Genomic DNA, 20,724 nt, shown 5'->3' with positions numbered 1-20,724 from the left:
TATATATTTTATATTTATGCCAATGTACTCAGTCAGTACAAAGAGCAAAATAGTTTACCATTTCCTAAATACAAAATAGAGCTTTCCAAAAAAATGAAACACACATTAGATATAAACCATCCAAAACTTGAACGATTGAAAACTGTATTCAAAATTAAATGACCCAGAGCAGGTCTCTTTCTGAAAAGTTCCCTTCATATCGGCAAAATAGCCTGTACTACTGAAAACACGACGACGCAAGGGAGGCCTCTCAAGGAGAGACAGACAGACCAACGGCAGACACCAGAGACAGACGACAGGGAGAACAAGAAACCCAAGCACGATTCTACACCGTTCAAGGCAGCACACGAGTCAGAAAACACATACCGGGGGGAGGGGGGGGAGCCCATCAGATCGTGTCTAGGCCAAGCTCTTCTCTGTACACAAGGAACACAAAAGAAAACTAGGGGGGGCTAAAAAACACCCACACCCACCCACACCCCTGACAGATGCCACTAACAGTGACTAACGGGGGGGTGGGGCTAAATCCAAGCAGGGGGCTGTGGCGAGGGCCCTGGAAACAGGCCGCCCCCTGCCCAAGAGGATCGGCCTTTCAGGCTGAACTGGGCAGAGACTCGTGACACCAGGGTGGGCCCGGCACCTCTCCTGCCTCTGATGAACCCCAGGCCACCTGTCTGGGCTTACATTTTAGACTTCATGCCAGCACCAAGTGGAAAAGGGATTGGGAGGCAGAAACCAGCTTGCCCAGAACTCCTCCCCTCCCTCCGCAGACCGAGGGGGCAACTTCAGCCTTCCGCCCCGTAGCAGCTTGCTGACCTCCTCAAAAGCTGGGTTTCTACAGGTGGCAGCATATTCAACAGGAAAGGGACAGAGCGGTAACTATGAGGAAGGAAATTCTGCTGATATCCTAATTTAGGCTTTCAAGTTGACTCACCTCAGCAAACTGTCCCCCCCACCAGCCCACCCCAAGAGGAAGGTTTACGTCGCACAAGCCTTCTGAGCAGTGCCACTCCGCCCTCTCAGTTCCTGCCCAAACACCCAGGAGAGAAGCCCAGGAACCGCCATCAGTCCTGTCGTGTCACTGTCGCGCGTCCCCCCCCCCCCCCCCGCTGGCTGCTGCAACGCTCCTCTTGCCTCGCCTGGTCCAGTGGAAACCATTTCCACTTGCAGCTGCCAACCACGGGACCTGTCGTCATCAGAGACGGCCAGATCAGGATCTGGAGTAACAGAAAGATACACGGGGCCCATCCCCAGGAGCTCCAGTGGCTGTGAAGAAAGGAAGGGAAGGACGGACCGGAGCGCGCTTCCCTTGCCCAGCAGCAGTGGCCCCTGAACAGCCCGGCTCTGCGTCCCCCCAGCAGGGCTCGAGACAGGCGGACCGCCCGGGCCTGGGCACAGCAAAGTGGAGCTCTTCAGCTTCTCTCCCGAGGCTCCTACCCAGCGGTTCAATGTGGGTGCACTTGCAAAAGTGGGGTGGAGGCTACGTTTGGCCTGGGGTCCAGGTGATCCTTTGAGAGGGGGGATTTGACTCCAAACATCCAATAGTCACAAGAGCTGAAGGGATCTTCCCAGTCTCCTTTCCCATCAGGGCGCTTCTGAAATGGTAAGCGGGAGTGTGGGGGTGAGAAAGGACAAGGGCCGCCGAGTTTAAACACTTCTGCCTCTTCACAGCCACCAACACTGCCTCTTCCCCCCTCCCTTGCTGAAGACTGACAGACAAGCTGGCCCCTGACCCCTGCTAGCTACTCCACCTCTCTGCCGCCCAACTATACTTTGCACTCCTTCCCTTACGGCACTGCTGTTTCTGGGACCGTCCACACAACATTGCCCTCTATTCACCAGGCGTCTGTTCCCCTCCCCCTTTCGCTTGCTGTTTCCCCCAAAAGTCGTTAAGCGTGATCTTCTTGGAACAATCGCGGTCAAAGTGCCTTTGGACACTGGGGGGCAGGAGGTGTGCTACGCCCTGACTGCTCAAATGGCTGAGACTGGACCAACTGAAACGGAACCCAAACGAGACAGGAGAGAGGCTGGGTGGGAAAGCAGAGATCCTGAAGTCTCCCGGGTCTCCCAACCTTCGACGGGGCTCAGGCGTCCTTTGTGGGCAATGTTCCCAACAAGCCACAAACTGAGAAAGACTCGTGGAGCTGCATTGGGAGCCAACGAAACCAGGAGAGGCCAAGCGCCATCAAAGCTCAGACAATCTGTCCTCAGGATGGCTGCTCCTCACCTGGGTAGAACGAGAACCATCCTGTCCCGGGCAGAGAAAGAGCCTTGCCCAAATCTCCAACTTACCCCAGGCCATTAGAAGGAGCCGGCCATATTACTGTTCCCCTGGTTCTGGAGAGACACCAGCAGGTCATCGATCTTCTTCATGCTCTGATTGGGGGTCATGGCGGAAGGCAGCTGGGTGCTCTCCGACAGTTGCTGAGAGAGGAGCGTTGTGACAGACTGCTGAGCCTCACCCTGTGGCTGACTGATGGAGAGCATCTGATCTGACATGGCAGCTGGTCCAGATGTTAAGAGCTGGCCACAGTCTGTGGAGGAAGACAAGTGGTATGCATTTGGAATACGCCGCGCCTCGTCACTGAGCTCCAGTCTCTCGGGCAAGACCAGCAGCCGCTCTGCAGCACGCACCCCATCCCTGGGCAGAACCCTTGTCCCGCCCGACCAGCCCTTGCTCCCCCAGGCACGGAACTAGCCCCAGGTGTCAAGAGGGAAGAAGCGCATCCTGCGTCTCCTCTGTGAAACACCCACAAGACTTCCCGCTCACTCTCCTGTACCTGTCTGTGTCCGAACCCTGATGCACGCAGGCACCCTTGCCTGTTCAAAGGAGCCCCTCCTCACCAGGCCCTGTATCCAAGATCGTGCCATAGAGGCACACAGAGATGCTCCCACAGCCCTGCTCCAGGACACCGGCAGAGGGAGAGTTCACAGATTAAGACATTCAGAATGAAGCAGAGACTGAGGACAGATCCAGAGCAGCCACCCGGAGGATTCTCTGTCGCCAGCGCCCGCCTGGAGGCTTCCACTCCTTTTCTACTACCCTCAAACAGAAATTGGCACCTGTGCCAAAAGGGCTGCTACCCCAAAGGTTAGGCCCTTGGACACCCACACAAAGCTGACTTCTACTGACTCAGACTCCCTGGGTCCTTCAAGGTCAGCATTGTCTACTCAGACTGGCAGCAGCTCTCCAGGGTCCCAGGCAGAAAAGGGTCTTTCCCGTCACCTCCTGCCTGGTCCTTTTTAACTAGAGATGTGATGCTGCCAGAGACTGAACCTGCCAAGCAAATGCTCTACCACTGAGCCACGCAGGCTCTACGGTGAAAGCCTGGAGGTAACACTTTGGCACATTTTACGACTGGGTGTTCCTTGGCTTGGCCTGTCCAGATGCGACTGTGTACAAGCCCAGTTCCAGGCCCTCCATACTTACTGTCTTGGATGCCGAAGAGGAATATCCCAGATGTCTGCTGAGATGAAGCTGAGGAGTTCTGCAGCTGGTTGAGGGCACCACTGTGTGTGTTGTGGAACAAAGCCGCCTGCTGCTGCTGCTGCTGCTGCTGGGGGGGTGACGAAGTGCTCTGGATGTTGGCCATGCTGCCCTGGGAAGAGTAGAGGGAGGGCTGCTGCAGCTCCTGCTGGCTGATGCTGCTCTGCAAGGCAGACATGGAAGCGGAAGAGATGAAGAGGGTGACCGGCTGCTCTTGAGAGCCGGGCGAGCCCTGGACCAGCTGCATCTGGGGAGAACTGTGGAACAAGGTGGGCTGCTGTGGCTCGGCTTGGGCAGAGCCCTGTCTCTGGCTCTGGAACTGCATGGGCTGCTGCTCCTGATTCATGCCAGTTGGGGGGTGAAAGAGAGACTGGCTCTGCTGCTGCTCCTGGCTGGCCATCGAGCCGGGACTGGCGCTGAACATCATGTTGGACTCTTGAGACGTCATTGGGCCCAGGGAATTCTGACTGCTGAACCGCATATTTTGCTGCTGCTGCTGCTGCTCTTGAGTTGAGGCGCTGTTCTGAAGAGCCACGAGTGAGTGTGAGGACTGGAACATGGCCCCCTGCTGGCTTGGGGACACCCCAGAGGGAGGGAGGGAGCCGAGGGACACTTGCGGCTGGAACAGGCCCTGCTGCGGGTTCTGGGGTTGCTCTTGGGAAAGCAGAGGGCCCTGGAGGTGGGAGAGCTGAGCTGCTTGCTGCTGCTGCTGCTGCTGCTGGAATGAGGGCTGCTGCTCGGCACTCGCAGATGTCTGCAGGGAAGAAATGGCGCTCGGGGTGGCGAAGAATGGCATCTGCTCCTCCTGCGTGACAGAGCCACTCATGGAACTCTGGGTGAGGAACATGCTGCTCGGCTGCTGGTCTTGCACAACCGAACTGCTCTGCAGGACTCCCATGTTGCTCTGGGAGTGAAACATTGGAGGCTGCAACTGCTCAGAGGAAGAGGAAGTGCTCTGGCTGTGAAAGAGTGAGCCCTGGGTTTCCTGCGAGATGTTCTGGGCATCTCCCATCGGGCCCTGAGAATGGAAAAGCTGTGCCTGGGAGTGGGGAGCCTGCTGCAGAAAGCTCCCGGTCTGCAGAGACATCATCTCCCCACTCTGCTGGAACAGGGCTCCCCCTGGCTGCTGCGTCCCGCCACCCTGGACGGCCATCATGTTCTCGGAGGAAGGGAACAGATTGACTTGAGACTGACTCTCTCCGCTGTGCTGCATCTGGACCATGGCCTGAAAGACGGTGTTCTGCATCTGCTCGGCCTGGCCTGAGGCCTCTTCGTTCTCAGCGGAGCCAGAAGACTGAAACAAAGTGGGTCCGCCGGCAGAGACCTGCTGCTGGGGTGGGGTAGCAGCTTCGTTGCCAGACACATTGGCTGGAGAGAACAACTCACACTGCATCTGCATGTCTTCTGAGGCCGACAGCCCACCCATCATGTGGGAAGCTTGCTGGTACACAGGAGGCTGCTGGAGGCTTCCGTTTCCCGAGGAGGTGGTAGAGGAGGAGAACAGGTCCGGCTGCATCTGGCCGGCAGCCTGGCAGAGGCCTTGCTGCATCTCCAGCACCATCGCTGCAGAGGTCTCCATGGCCTGCTGCTGGCTGGACAAAGAGCTCTCGGGCTGCTGGCGGGCGCTCTCGGTCCTCCCGGAGAGAAGGTCCTCTGCTCTCGAACAGGCCGACTCTGAGGAGGGAAACATCCCCGGGCTAACACGGTTCTGCATTTGGCTGACCTGCTGGAACATCTCTACGTTGAGCTGTTCCTGAACATCCTCGTTGTCCGAGCCAGAAAACAAAACGGAGGACAGCTGCTGCTGAGCTTCCAGCACTTGCTGGACCAGGTCCACGCTCCCACTTCCTCCGCTGCCAGCAGCGCTGGGCTGGAAGTTCCCCGCCTGCAGCTGCTGGATGGTGTTCTGCAGCTGACTCACCCCCTCCGCCGAGGAGAACATGGTGGACGAGATCTGCTGCTGCTGCTGCTGCTGCAGGGCCTGGGCCGACTCCTGCAGGGGGGGCTGCTGCTGCTGGGAAGCCTCGGCCAACTGAGACAGGGTCATCGCGGCAGGGTCTGGCGGGGCCTCCCTCGAGGAGAACTGAGTTGCCTGCTGCAACAAGGCGTCACTGTTCTGCAGCTGGCCGGGAGCCGAGGCGGCTGGGAAGCTGCCCGGCTGGGCGATGTCTTGCGTCTGGAGGCTGGGCATCCCCTCTGGAGCATACGCTTTGGGCTGCAGCTGCTGCTGTTCACCCTCCGAAGCCAAGGCCAAGTGAGAAGCCGAGGAGGAGAAAGTGCCACTTCCCAGCATGGTGGGCAGGCTGCTCTCCAGCGCCGCTGAAGAAGGCCCAACTATGCTGCCTGCCTGGAGCGGGAAACACAGCAGAATGTTCACACGTTAACATGTCAGCATATAAAAGTGTTGCTTGATAAGACACCAGGCTGGTGATCTAATTGACAGTTCATGACAGCTACGTTAGCTAGTTCATACCGGTTCTGACCAGAGCAAGAATGCCTGTGCACAATGACTCAGCATTGAATGCTGACTGGTGTTTGTTCTGTGCTGATATGTATAGAACTGTGAATGGACTGTACTGTTTCTCTCTGCTTCCAAACGTGGTGTCTGGCGAAGCACTCAGTGTGAATTATGTAAACAAATGGAAGTAGTTAGCACAAGACAGTTTGGACTGTTGCCTTCTGTTTCTTAAGACCTCACCAACTCAGAGCTCATCACCACACAACCGCGACATGGCATGCTTGCCTGGTACCTTCCTTGCTCCAAGCTCAAGGCCGAAAGCGTGAAGGGCTATGCCTGATTTGCCTTAAGTGATGAAACAGCAGGTATTTATGCCAAAGGTGCACGTGGACAGTGTCTGGAAAGGCACAACCCACCCGTAAAGGTCTTCTTGGAAAAAGGCCACCCCTTTCACACACGGCTGCCTGGACCCAATTCAGGAAGGCATTTGAACCAGCGTCTAGTTGGGCAGGGCTCTAGAGTCCAGTGGAGTGAAGCGACACAAGAGCAGCCCTGCTGGATCAAGGCCAGAGGCCCATCTCGTCCAGCATCCTGCCCCACAGAGTGGCTGAGCTGGATTTCCTGGAGGGCCAACAGCTAGGTGATAGACGCCAAGGCCTTTCCCAGCTGCCGCCGCCGCCTCCTCCTGGGACTGGGATTCCAGAAGCGGACTGGATGCTCCGGTCCTCTTCCGTCACCACAGCCAGTAGCCATTGATGGACCCATCCTCCAAGACTCTGTCTAACTCACATTCAAGGCCATCTAGGCTCAGGCAACCACTAAGCCCACCGGCAGAGTGACTCCTGCAGTTTAGCTACCCATTAAGTAACCATTTCCTTCTGTTTTCCTACCAGGTTTCAGTAAAATACTCTCTTGGCCACTGCATGAGCAAGCCTGAGCAGTGACACCACGCTCTGGAGGTCATTTGTTCACAGGGCTGCCTCAGTCAGAGGCAACCTGATGGCACGTAACACACACACACATCTGCTGCTGCAGGCGGAACTGTATGCACCTCCATCGCCCCCTCCCCCTCCTGTCTTCTTCTCTGAACTGCAAGGTCCCGGACTCTTCAGCCTTTCCTCCTAGGAAAGGTGCTCCAACCCTTGCCTCCCTTTTCTTTACTTTTTCCAGCTTGCTCACTGCTAATCCCAGATCATTTATTAACAAATCAAATAGTCCCACCACAGATCCTGCAGAACCCTGCTGCTCACGTCCCTCTGCTGCGAGAACTGCTTCCTCTTGTTTAAAGAGGACATGTCCTCTTATCCCATGACTGCTGAGCTCATTCAGCCATCTCTGATGAGATACCCTGTCAAAAGCTCTTTGGATGTCTAGCTATAGGATGTCTACTGGATCGCCCTTGTCTACTTACTCATTAACCTGTTCAACAGGATTCATTTTCCAGCACACTTTGTTCCTCAATATGCTTAAGAACTGTTATCTTAAATAACAGTTTCTACTAATTTACACAGAAGAATTAAGCAAACTGCAGTTAAGCAAACTGGCACGTAATTCCCTGGATCCCCTCTGGAAACCCCCCCCCCCTTTTTTGCAATTAATATTTTTATTTTATTTTGCATCAAGAAAAATATACTTTATTCAAAAAATTATTATCATTATCAATTAATAGCAGTCAGATGAACAACAACATTGATAAACACTATATAATTCAACTCAAGGTAGGGTCTCAGTAAGAAACAACCAACAACAATAAATCAACAAACCACAACCAACAACCAATGAAAAGAAAACTCACCTAATGCAGCCTAGAGGAGTATAACGTAGCTTACTAATAGAACGCGAAATCCCTATATTTTTGAGGTAGCTTATAAGCCTGCTTTTGGTGTGAAGACACATATTCAAAGAATATAAACCACTTGTCCATAAAGTCGTTTACTCTTATCGGGTTATCAAATACAAGGAGCTGAGTCGGCAGTTTATCAGAGGCTGTCCCATACTTTTGCTCTCCAGTGTGTCAAAGTAGGTATCTTATTCAATTTCCAATTTTGTGCTATGAGATATTTAGCAGCCATTAGTAGTAATGGTAATAATTCAGAGGTCTGTTTGGTCAGGGTTATTTTAGGCCAATAGTGTAACAAAAGAGACTCAGGAGAGTTAGGCAGTTTATGGCCTGTAATCTTTCTCATTTCTTCCAGAACCTTTTCCCAAAGAGTATTGATTCTAGGACATGCCCACCAGCAGTAAGTAAGTGTTCCAGGGTTGCCACATCCCTTCCAACAAAGGGGAGTGGTCTTATATTTACATTTAAATAAAAGTTCTGGGGTGAGGTACCACCTCGCATATAGTTTGAATGTTGCAGTTTTAGATTTGTGGATTTAGTAAGAAACATACAGGAGTTCCAGATTTCTAGCCACTGATTATCAGTTAATTCAGGATTGCATTCCTTATGCCATGCCTTCTGAATTGTAGATATTTCTGTCTATGACTTAGTGTTAAGTAGGCTATAAATGATTGCCAGTAAACCTTTTGAACTAGGATATTGTTTTTAAAAAAATAATTAGCTTGTGGTAAATTTGAAAGTGTTGCAGCCATGAGATTTTTATACCGTATTTTGTTTCAATCTGTTGTTGTGTCCCTATATTACCATTAAAGATGAAGTCACAGATTCTGAAGATCCCTTTATTTCTTATGTTCAAAAGGAAGTGTTTTCTGCACCTGGAGGAAACCATGGCTGTCCTAAAAGGGCTGCAATAGGAGAAAGTCCTGGCACTAAAAGATGTCTATACTTACACCATAATTGCAAAGTAAACCTTAAGTAAGGGTTGGTTAGTTTTAAGATGTTTCCAAGGTTAGATGGGATCCATAAAAATTTGTGGAGATGAGCTGGGAGCAAATCCATCTTTTCCATCTGAAGCCAAGGTTTGGCACAAAATGGTATAGCATAATAATGTATGACTTTTAATTAGGAGGCTATACAATATTTTTCTAGATCAGGGAGTCCCAACCCCCCTAATCTAGTTGGCCTAGTTAAGGTGGCAAAGTTAATTCTCGCCCTTTCACCTGACCATAAGAAACTCTGTAAATATTGTCTCCAGGTTTTAAAATCATTAAATGTCAACAAAACAGGTAAGTTTTGGAATAGGAAAAGAAATTTTGGTAATAAAATTGATTTAAAAAGCAAAACTTTTTCTACAAGAGTCAGGTTTAATTTGGTCCATTCCTCAAGAGTAGACTTAACTTGCATTGTGAGACTCTGGACCCCTTTTTAAAAAGCAGTGTGACATTTGCCAGTTTCCAGTTGTTGAGCACAGAGGCTGATTTTAGTGATGAGTTACATATGCTGGTTAGCAGATCAAAAATGTTGTATCTGAGTTCCTTAAGGATCTCTGGGTGTGAGCCACTTTGACCTGGAGACTTTAGTTTCCCTAGCAGTCCTAAAACCTCATCATTCATCACCTCAATTTTACCTAATTCTTCAGACTTACCAGAAGCAGTGGCACTGATGCAGGTAAGGTGACCCACATTTTCTGCAGTGAAAACCAACACAAAGTATTCATTCAGTTTCTCTACCATCTCACCAGCTTCCCTAAGCAATCCTTACATCCCTTTGTCATCTCATGGCCCAACCGGCTGCTGATATATTTGAAGAAATGCTTGTCTTTTTTTTTTTTTTAAGCAATCCACTCCTCAGATTTCTACTTTGCTTGTTTCGTCAGCTTACATGTGTGCTTCATATGCACCTCTTGCTGCTGCTAATGTTGTCCATAACGAACACCTGAGAATGCAGAAGCATCCACTTACCTTAAAGACCGGAGGAGATGGTTTCTCAGCCGCAAGTTCCATTGGAGCAGCCTCTTCACTCTTGATCCCGCTGCTTGGCCTGAGTGGAGTTATCAGGGCACTGGGAAGGATATTTACCTTCTCCAAGTTGCAGCCACTGGGATTCACTGCAGGTAGAAACACAGAAAATGAGCTGCCACCCAGGGCCACAAGAGACCATGACTGGGATGGGGAGATATCCTTTAGCTTTCACTGCTCTGTACTATCACACTAAACAGCATCTTGGGAAATCAGCTCTTTTCACACACGTTCTTATACCAAGGGATGTAAAGTAACAATGAGTAAAGGAAGTAAAGTAAAGCTTTTCAGGAATTTTTTACTTTGTTACAGAAATGATCCTGTGAAGAACACATGGAAGAAAGATTAAAACCTCCACTTACAAGCACCAGACTAGCCAGCAAGCAGATGAGTAACATTAGGATGTAAATGCTGACTCCGTGTGGCAGGGGTGAAAAGGGCAAGCCCCATATTAGGGATTATTAGGAAAGGGACTGAAAACAGAAAAGCCAATATTGTGATGCCCTTGAATAGATCTATGGCGAGGACTTATTTGGGATACTGCCTGCAGTTTTGGCTGCTGCTTTTTAGAAAAGGTAACTGCAAAGCTGGAAAAAAGTGTGGAGAAGGCAACAAAGACAATCAAGGGACTGGAGCACCCTTCCAGTGATGAAAGGTTAGAGAGGCTGGGCCTTTGAAGTTTGGGGTGGGGAAGCAACTAAGGGGTGGGACATGACAGAAGTTTATAAAACTATGCATGCACAGGGTGCAGAAAGCGGATAGAGGTTTTTCTTCCTCCCCCATAATACTGACACACATGACACTGTCTTATACTGAATCAGACTGTTCGTGCATCAAGGTCTGCATTGTCCACTCAGACTGGCAGCTGCTTTCCAGAGTCTCGGGCAGAGGTCTTTCCCATCACCTCCTGGCTGGTGCTTTTAATGGGAGATGATGGGGACTGAACCAGGGACCTTCTGCATGCAAAGCAGAGGCTCTTCCACTGAGCCATACCCCCTCCCCAATACTAGAACTCATGAGCACTCAATGAAGGTGATGGACAACAGATTCATGAGAGACAAAAGGAACTACTTCCTTACTCAATGAGCAATTGACCTATAGATTGATTACTACTGGACGCAGCAATGGCCACAAGAATGGATAGCGTTTAAAAGCAGGTTGGACAGATCCATGGATGAGAGGTCCATTAATAGATACCAGTCACAATGACTGAAGGGAACCCTCCATATTCAAACCTCTGAATACCAGGGCTTGCATCAGGGTGCTGCCTTGGCCTCTAGGCCTTGACTGCCTGGCACCTCTGATGTTCTGAGGAGTCAATGCCACCGTCATTTCATCATGGCAGACAGAGAGTAAAAAAGATCAAATGGAGGTAAGGGCCTGAATTGGGAGTGGGATGCAAAACTTCCCCTGAAAGTCTGCAGGAAGTTGCTGTAAATTAAAACAGCCTCCGGAACCCATTTGCTACAAGTCAGATACCTGTGACGGCTTCGTCAAAAGAGCAGGGCTGGGCTGGGCTGGCGGTCTCCTGCTTCACGCTAATGTTCAGAGCACCGGCTGCAGAGGCAAGGAAAGACACCACCGACTTTCAAAAGAGATGAAGCAAGAGGTTTCCGAGACAAGGCGGAAAGGCTTATTTCAAAAGCCTAAGCGTCCCCCATAATAATTAGCCCCTGCAAAAAGGAAGTCAGTGCCATCGGGTCAAGACCTGGCTTTGACAGAAGGCCAGCCAGGCCCTCAGTCTCTTCCCTCCAAGCACCAAAGAGGGCGGGGCAGCCTCCCCAGAAGCACGCCCCAGCTGAGCAACAGCAGGGGCACGGGGCAAATCAGTGCCATCGGGTCAAGGCTTGGCTTTGACAGAAGGCCAGCCAGGCCCTCAGTCTCTTCCCTCCAAGCACCAAAGAGGGCGGGGCAGCCTCCCCAGAAGCACGCCCCAGCTGAGCAACAGCAGGGGCACGGGGCAAAGAAGGTGCTGCCAGAGCCGCTGCTTTGGTTCCTGTCAGACGTTACAGAGAAGCTCTAGAGGGAAGGTTTCCTCTCTCTATCATGATACTAGAAGCCGGGATCATCCACTGAAGCGGAAAGGTGGGAGCTACTCAGACAAAAGGAAGTACTTCTTCACAGAGTATATAGTTAATTTGTGGAACTCGCTGCCACAGGATGTGGTCACGGCCACCAACTTGGAAGGCTTTAAAAGGGGAGTGGACAAATCCATGAAGGATGGGGCTACTGATCGATGGCTACTGATCATGATGGGTTTCTACTCCCTCCACTACCAGAGGCACGGTGCCTCTTGGTTCCCCATGCTGCTGTGGTCTTCCTGTTGGCAGACGGTTGGCCACTGTATGTACAGAAAGCTGGGCTGGACAGGCCCTTCGTCTGATCCAGCACAGCTCTTGTGGTCTTAAAGAGAAGAGAGGCTGTCCAGAAGTACTGGGCCAAGGCCCCCTTCCACAGTGTCAGTCCTTTATCCATACCTGTGTCTGGAGTGTACGTAAATGGCTGTATGTCATGCGATCTCCCAGCATTGGTCACCACATAGATTCCCACGGAAACAGGTGCAGTTATTTGCTGGTCATGATATGGTGGCACCTTCACAATGACATGGTTCTGTATCCAGAAAGAGAGTCCCATTAAAACAAATCTAAAGAGCCTTACAACTGCAACACCAAGAGTGAGAACACCACTGCGAGATCCGTCCAGACCAGGTAAAAGGGAACCCACAAAATCAGGGTGGGGTGGGGATTGTGCCTCTGTTGAAACATCTTTTCGACTCGGCCTTAAGATGGCTGGCGGCATTTGCCCCCGATCACAGGTGGCTCTCTGGAGCACCCTCTGCTTTGCCTGCTCTTCCTCTCCCTGCCGTCTCTGCCCTTTCCACTGCAGAGCATGTACACATGTGATAGGGCATATCGCGTGGGGCAAGGACGAGAGTGTTGGACTGGAATCGGGGAGGCCCAAGTGTGAGTCCCAACACTGCTAGGGAAGCTTGCCGGGTCACCTTGTTGTGAGGATAAAATGGAGGAAAGGTCACCTTAGAGGGTTGTTGTGAGGATAAAATGGAGGAGAAGAGAATGATGGAAACTCCTTTGGGTCCCCATTGGGAAGAAAGGTGGAATATAAATGAAGCAAACGGATGGCCAAAGAACATCAACATGGTGCCTCCCTCCCGACTGTCGCTATGGCTTATTCCTCTCCTCCAACAAGCCACCTACCAAAATACTGGCTGGCCTGGGGCTCAGGGCAAGCAGGGGCATCACTGGGAGAAGGCACCAATGTGGATAAGGGAGGGGAACCGAAAGCGTGGCCTTGGCACCAGACTTGGCCGCCACACTGAGCGACCTGAGGTGCCACCTCTTTTTGCCACTGCTGCGCTGAAAAAGCCACAGGGAAGCAAACAGATGAACCACTCCTATAGGAGCAGCGTCTAGAGGGGTTCGTGAACCCCAGAACGAGCCCCCAGCACCAGAAAAAGGGTCTCAGTAAAGCAAGAGTCATGGAAGAGGAGTCTGGTGGCACGGGAGACAAGTTACGGAAAAACAATCAACCACACGAAGAGAGCTTTGGAAATAAACGGACCTCTTATCTCAAAAAAATCAAATATAGGGACTTTTTTGGTATTTTTTTATATATGTGCATATGTATGCATGTGTGTGTGCACCTGGAAGTCATGGCGATCTCTGGTGGATGATCCCAACCGGGGGCCTGGAGGATATTCAGAGAGGTGGCTGAATAAAGCCTGCCCCCACCTCTGGTACTCCAAGGGGATCTCCCATCCAAGTACTAGGCAGGGTCAACCCTGCTTAGCTTCCGAGATCTGACGAGATGCGCTTGCCTGGGCTATCCAGGTCAGGGCAAATCTGGGGACTTTTTGAGAGCCTTCCGGATATATGATAACAGGATTCTTTTAATCAATTTTAAAAGAATACATTCAGGAGCAAAAACAGAACTGTATCCCAAGCACACGAGAAAGCAAATACCTGATGGAATAGCTCCATGTCAATTTCTGCTTCTGCTTTCCAAGAATTTTCATCTGTTTGGAAGGAAAGCGCAAAGACAAAGCTTATTTGTAGACTGCCCAGGCAGTGGTGTGACCCAGCAGATTCCATGGCTACCCACTAGCACAACTACTTCCATCTTGCCCCCACCCCCTGCTCCATCTTGGGGACGCACCAGACACATTCTCCTGGAAGATCACTTTGGTTCCCTTCAGAAAGTTCTTGCCGATCAGGAAGACGTCCTCTTCCCCCTTCACAGAGCAACTGTGCAGGCTTTTCTTTAGGATCTCTGGCACACCTGCTGGTTGAGCTATGAGGTGAAAAGAGAGGCGCCTCAATTAAGAGCGGGAGAGCAGCGAGAAACATTCCCAAAGTTCTCCATAAGGAAAACGAGTGCTGTTGTACAGCACTGCACAAGGAAAAACAGAGCATCACTGACTTGTAGAACACTCTGCTTGAGCAAGATACTTTTCAGGTCCAAAAGCCTGCTTGCATCAGTGATAATTCCTCCTGGCAGCTGATGCAGAATATACAAGAACCATCATTTATTTATTTATTTATCGCATTTATACCCCGCCCTCCCTGCAATGCAGGCTCAGGGCGGCTCACAGTCAGTACATAAAATACAGTTAAAACTACAAAAAACAATTTCATTATTAATACAGTTGGCGAGGTATCACAGGCCTCGCCATTAAGTCACACAAGGCCAGCGAAACGAGATGGAATCTCTGCTCTGGAAACTGCCTAGTGCAAGTTTCAAAAACCAAGCAACAAAGAGGACTTCACCATACCTACTGGTTGGTTGGGGGCACTCATTTTCCCTTTGAAGTTATGTTTTGGCAGATTTCTAAATGCCACTAGACAGGGGTCAATTATTTTGCCTAGAAGTATGTTTCACATGTTTTAACGTGGTTTTCATTGTATTGAATTTTATATTGTTGTACTGTATGCAAATTGTTGGAACCCGCCCTGAGCCCGTCAAGGGGAGGGCGGGATACAAATCCAAATAAATAAATAAATAAAATAAAGTATCTTACACCCATTAGTTTGCCTCCAACAGCTAATAAATATTTCTCAGTAAAGAAGCCACCTGCCTCAAGCCAGGGGGACGGTTCTCTTCTGCAGGAGAAGTGCAGGCACAACGTCCTCCGGCTGCAACTACACTCTTCTCCAACGTCTCCAGGAGGTCCAAGGGAGCTGAGATCCTTTCCACACAGATGCTGTGTGGATAAACCTGCCCATCAATCTCCAATTTTGACATATTTATTTCCTTCATTATGTCTCCCCCCACACACACACCCGAATTAAACCCAAACAAACAGTAACCATATAAACTAAGCTTGTTACTTCTGTTTGGTCCTTGAATCTGTTAAACATTTTCATTATGCTGTATGCTAATTTACTGCTCACTCTCTACCTGTATGTATGGACTGGTGAGTTCCATTTCACTATATCTGAAGAAGATTGCGTGCACGCAAAAGCTTATACCTTGAATAAAACTTTGTTGGTCTTAAAGGTGCTACCGGACTCAAACTTTGGTTTGATAAGGCGTGTAACTAGCCCACGGCACTGCTTGTCTTTGCTACTTACTGCACAGAATTGGGGTGGACGGTGTCTGTAGCGTCAGAGTGGAGCCATCCTTCCGAGGGATGTTAACGCGGAACACCAGTCTTGCTCGAGTGCTTTTCTTCTTGGAGCCCACAATGCCTATTCGTGCTTCGACATCAGCATTCCTCAGCTTCAGGATTCCTACACAGTCAACCCTGGCACAACAGAAGAGTAGCATTACTAACATGGGGTTTTCCTTGTGAATACACAGACGGAAGAAAGCTTCCCAGATCTCCAGCCAAAACCTTGATGTTTGAGCCAGAGTTGTTGCCACAAAGACAATCAGAGCAGCCACAAAAAGTCACCTGGTCTCTGGGGGCTGTAACAACTATAACCAGAGAGACAGTTTTCATTCTGAAGAGGGCAGATGTTGCTTAAAATCCCTGCTGCTCACACAAACTTTGGCTGGCCTTGGGCAGTTCAATCCCTGCCAGCAACCTACCAGAGGAGTTCAGGGGGAGGAGATGGCAGTCCGTTACTTTGCACATTAAACATTTTAGGTTAAACGGACATTAAGAACACTGAACTTTTAGAAGCAGCAAAACCAGAATCTACGGGCCTAGGTCTAGACTACATCTTCCAGTGGAAGTGAACTTTTCTGCCTCTCCCTTCCCACGTGTCTCCATGAAATGCTGCTCCTGGGGGCGAGGGGGAATGGGTGGGAACTGCCCCTTCCCTCCTTAGACTAGATCCAATTCACTGGCTGCTGCAAACTTAGCTGTTTCCACCAACTGAGCCTCCACTCCGAGGATTTCTACCCTGGAGCATCAAGAGGTCAGCGTGATCAAGCCAAAGAACATCAGGAGGCTCTTGACATATTGCACACAAGCATATTTCTCTGGCAATGACTGCAGTGTGAGAGAAGAACATTTCAGCTAGATGCCACTGAATTGCAGCTGGTGTGGATGCACCCAAGAGCCATGACCGGAGAATCCTAAACTCCAGCCACGAATAAGCAGCCTGCTATATGTTCCAATGGCTACTGCCTCTCACACTGCAATCACCATCAACCCGCCCCACCTACTAAGAGCAACGATTTCAGCCACACATAGCCCAAATCCTGCCAGTGCAGATATTCAAGGCCTGAGGGGGCTGTGGACAAAACGCCAGCTGCTTTGCTTTCCCCCCCTCAACGGCAGCTAACAAAAAATAACTGTCTTCATAAAAAGCAAAACAGTACTTTGGGCCCAGCTGAGGTATCAGCAGTGCAACTGAAGGGACAGATGCAATTTAACCTGGCCAACAGGTGGCAGAGGGAAAGTCACCCGGGCAAGGCAACCCTGCTGGCTGAGTGCTCATCACTGCAGCAACCAGTCATGGTTCCAGGACTGCTTTGCATCTCCCTGATGCCTGAAGCAGATGCAGGAAGGCGTGGACACTCCACAGTGCCTACAGGACCTATTTGTCAGTGGGTCAGGCTCTCATTATCAAACCAGCTTCTCAACTGAAATATTTCTTTAGCATCTACAGCAGATCTTTTGGGCAGTGTTCCCTCTAAGCTGAGTTAGTGTGAGCTAGCTCACAGTTTTTTAGCCTCTGGCTCACACATTTTTGTCTCAGCTCAGGAAGGAGGGCTCCAGAGCAAACTAATTTAGGCAGTAGCCAAATGGCTGGCTCACAACTTTAATGCCAGTAGCTCACAAAGTAGAATCTTTGCTCACAAGACTTCCACAGCTTAGAGGGAGCATTAATTCTGGGTCCTTCTCCGCCTTCCTCTTGCCCAGACAGATGTACAGATTTCCAGTATGATACCCTGTGCACCTCACCGTGCAGGGCGAAGGAAGACAGCTAGAGAGAAACAGGAAATGCGAGGCTGTTCTGTCTCCTACATTCGCCAAGCACTGCAAAAAAATTCCCTTCCAGGAAAAGAGAGAGAACTGGGCAAAGTGGTCCTGTTACCTGTCAGAAGCCAATGGGACACCCAAATAATAAGTAAAAATAAAAATGCAAACTACAGATTTATTTTACAGGACTGCACACCCATAGTCAAAGCAGAAAATAGCTTAAGTTATCTGTGAAGTTGCAAGAATTGTGAAGAGCAACGTTCACAAGATCACACAAAACCTTTGGGGGAGGGGATCCTGCACAGGACCACCAGCACAGTGAAACTCCTCCACCTTCCCCCTCACTTCACTGCTTACTCCCAACTCCAAATCATTAATGAACAAGTTAAAAAGCAGTGGACCAAGTACTGCTTGGATCCTGCACAGGACCACCACCACAGTGAAACTCCTCCACCTTCCCCCTCTGCATGCCACCTCAAAGGCCCCCCAACCCTGCTCATGAGGGATGACCCCCACCCCACTGGTGACAGCATGAAGGAGGAGCTGGTGGCCTGTGGTGAAAATTGACACACACCCCTTCTGTCAGCAGACACCTCCCTGCTGGATCCATCCTCTCAGATAGAGCCACAACTCAGGAGGGATTTGAACACAGGTCTCTTAGCCCACTACAATCACCACCCTCTAGATCCCACTAGCTGAATGAGTGGATGGCACCAGACTCCAGGATAGTTTGCTTCAGAGTAGCCAAGCCACAAGACACCTGCCATTTCCCAGAGTCCTCTGCCAGGCCTACGTTATGTGCGCAGCAAAGCAGACACAGCCAATCAGAGGAGTGGCCATATCAGGGCCAGCTCTGTGAGCACCTCATTGCATAATACTTGGCTAGCTTCAGACAGCAGCCTAGTTGAAGAAGAAGAAGGAGGAGGAGGAGGAGGAGGAGGAGGAGACACCCTGTGAGGTAGGTGGGGCTGAGAGAGCTCTGACAGAAACTGCTCTTTTTTCAAGGACAGCTCTGACAGAACTTGTAACTGACCCAAGGTCACCCAGTGGCTGCATGTGGAGGAGTGGGGAATCAAACCTGGTTCTCCCCAGATTAGAGTCCGCGCACTTAACCCCTGCACCAAAAAGCCCCCTTTGGCAGCAGCACAGCTGAGGCCCGTGTCTGGGCTTGCCACCACAGATACATCCACAGCCAGCCAGAGCCAGCTCCCTGGCAGCTCCCCCACCCTCCTCTGACACAGGCTTTCAGCCTTCATCTGCATCATCTTGCAACCGTCGACCCAGAAGAACATCACTGAAAACTTGCATTTTCCAGAAGAGCCTTCGAGGAGCAATTGCGTTAAAACCAGACTAGAAAATCTTGCCAAAGCCAGTATCATGAATTCAAAGTAGGCCTTCAGCATTTTCCTTGGATAACACAAACCAACCTAAATGAAAATTATCAGTCGACAATGCAGAGCTGGGAAAAGTACAGAAGAGGCCAACCAAGACCATCGAGGTGCTGGAGAACCTTTCCTATGAGGGAAGACTGAAGAGCCTGGGACTTTTTAGGTTCAGGAAAAAACCCACAACTGGGGGGCGGGGGAGAGAGGACAGATGTTTCTAAAATTATGCATGGGGTGAAGAAAGTGGAAAGAGGGAGCTTTTTCCTCCCTTTTCCATAATACTAGAAGCCGGGAGCACCCAATGAAGCTGATGGGCAATAGGTACAGACAAAAAGAAATACTGTTTTACATTCAGTGAGCAATGAAATTGTGGGATTCACAGCCAAGTGACTTAGTGATGGCCACAAGCAAAGATGGCTTTAAAAGAGGGTTAAGCAGATTCATGGAGAAGAGGTCCATCAACAGCTACTAGCCATGGTGAGTAGAGGAAACCTCCATATACAGAGGCAGTCAACCTCAGAATCCCAGTGCCAGGAGGCAACATCAGGGAAGGGGCCTTGGCCACTGTGTCGCTTGGCTCTCCAGGGCAACTGGTCCACTGCTGCGTGAAACAGAAGGCTGGACTAGACTGGTCACAGCCAGTTCCTACAAACTGCTAGGGAAACATTACATTTCCCTTCATCACATGGCTACTCTCCACTGGCAACTACTCTGATGGAATTGCTAGGAAGGAGCTTGCAGATGCCTGTCTTCAGCACCTCCACCAAACTGTACAAAAGCAGGGCAGCCACGCCTGCATGCAGCACTCTCGAGCACAGAAGTGAGGTGGCAGCTCTCGCTCACGTGCAGCGCCAGTTACGAGAAGAACTCCCAAAGTTCAATATCCATGTATGTTCAACATCCCTCAGATGTCTGTGCCTATCAAACACCTCACCTGAAAAGTTACCAGCTAGAATTTTCAAAAGTGGGAGTATCTGCAGTACACAGACAAATAATAAACTGAGAATATGACTTACGCCAGGGTCATGCTGTTGTTTGGATCCAGGCCCACCTCAATGACAGTAGTGCCTTCAATGTCCACTTCTTTGCAGGGTGTGGTGTTTCGACCCATAACCCTGCAGGCCTGATAGAATCCATGAGGCTTCACCCGGCCAGAGTCGTTCCCTACAAACACCTGCAGGGTCACTGCCTCGTTGTGCCCTTCCAGCTGGAAGAAGAGAGGAGGCAGGCAAGAGTGAACAGAGGGAAACAGGTGAAGCAGCACATCTGCAAAACGCTGGTTACTCTGAGCATAACACTAATGGGCGTTAACAGCCAGTTACGCATACAAAGTATTACTCTTGCCGCTATGAAGAGTTCAGGCTATGTTAACCCATGGTAATCTTATCCAGCTATACATAATACCTCACTTATATTTTATTGAAGAGGATTAGACAGACAGAAATCAGCATTCCTGTCTCTTAAATTGAAATAATCTCTTTGCAATGTTATTGTTTTTCAATAACCTAAGATCTTTGGGAAACGGAAGTGTTTTCAGAACTCCAACTTGCAGATGTATTGTTTAAAAAACCAGCCATTATGCAGGAACACTTCATGACACAATAGTGCCCCCCACCGCCAAAGCAGCTGCAGTTTTTAACAGCTTTCCTTAGAAAATCTACATATATCTGAGCTATTTAATCTCTACTACAGTAGTCAACTACGGATGTTGAGCTGCAGGGTTTCTCAAGGGTGGAGTGGGTGGAATACGTAGCCAAGCGATTTACATGTTTTTAATCCAAAAATGAACCTGTGCCTGGTTGTATTCTATGATGCATGCAACACCCACAAACATTCATATCTGACTGGGACCCAGAACAGCCTGCATCACACACAGTGACTACTCCAAACAGAGGCTGGATGGCCATCTGACAGCAATGCAGATTCTGTGAACTTAGGCAAATCATGAGAGGGAGGGGCAGGAAGGGTTGCCTCAGTGCTTAGTTCTTGTGGCCCTTTTTTACACGCCCAGGGAAATGCTGATTGCCACTCTGGGGTCAGGAATCAATTTTTCTCCTGGCCAGTTTGGCCGGAGATCCTGGAGGCTTCTTGTCATCTTCTGGGCGTGGAACAGCAGTCACTACGGATGTGGAGGGGGAGGTATTTG

General features: G+C 50.1%; 1 protein-coding gene across 2 annotated transcripts in view; it reads right to left on the bottom strand.

Moving 5' to 3' along the window:
* Positions 1–1,129: 1,129 nt before the first annotated feature.
* The window catches only part of NFAT5 (nuclear factor of activated T-cells 5, tonicity-responsive), a 35,684-nt gene continuing 16,089 nt past the window's right edge, over positions 1,130–20,724 (bottom strand). For both annotated transcript variants that reach the window (XM_015406734.1, XM_015406733.1), the window contains exons 4-13: positions 19,595–19,785; positions 15,392–15,564; positions 13,977–14,111; positions 13,784–13,836; positions 12,281–12,413; positions 11,283–11,360; positions 9,747–9,892; positions 3,431–5,834; positions 2,293–2,534; positions 1,130–1,595 (exon numbers count right to left, since the gene is read on the bottom strand). In XM_015406734.1, the coding sequence (XP_015262220.1) occupies positions 2,302–2,534; positions 3,431–5,834; positions 9,747–9,892; positions 11,283–11,360; positions 12,281–12,413; positions 13,784–13,836; positions 13,977–14,111; positions 15,392–15,564; positions 19,595–19,785 (3,546 nt within the window). In that variant the 3' untranslated portion in view covers positions 1,130–1,595; positions 2,293–2,301. The remainder of the gene's footprint in view (positions 1,596–2,292; positions 2,535–3,430; positions 5,835–9,746; positions 9,893–11,282; positions 11,361–12,280; positions 12,414–13,783; positions 13,837–13,976; positions 14,112–15,391; positions 15,565–19,594; positions 19,786–20,724) is intronic.

The sequence above is a fragment of the Gekko japonicus genome, unplaced genomic scaffold (genome assembly GCF_001447785.1).
Source record: "Gekko japonicus isolate JY-2015 unplaced genomic scaffold, Gekko_japonicus_V1.1 scaffold386, whole genome shotgun sequence".
NCBI lineage: Eukaryota > Metazoa > Chordata > Lepidosauria > Squamata > Gekkonidae > Gekko > Gekko japonicus.
The sequence above is the reverse complement of the archived record's forward strand: the minus strand, read 5'-3'. Positions and strand labels throughout refer to the sequence as shown.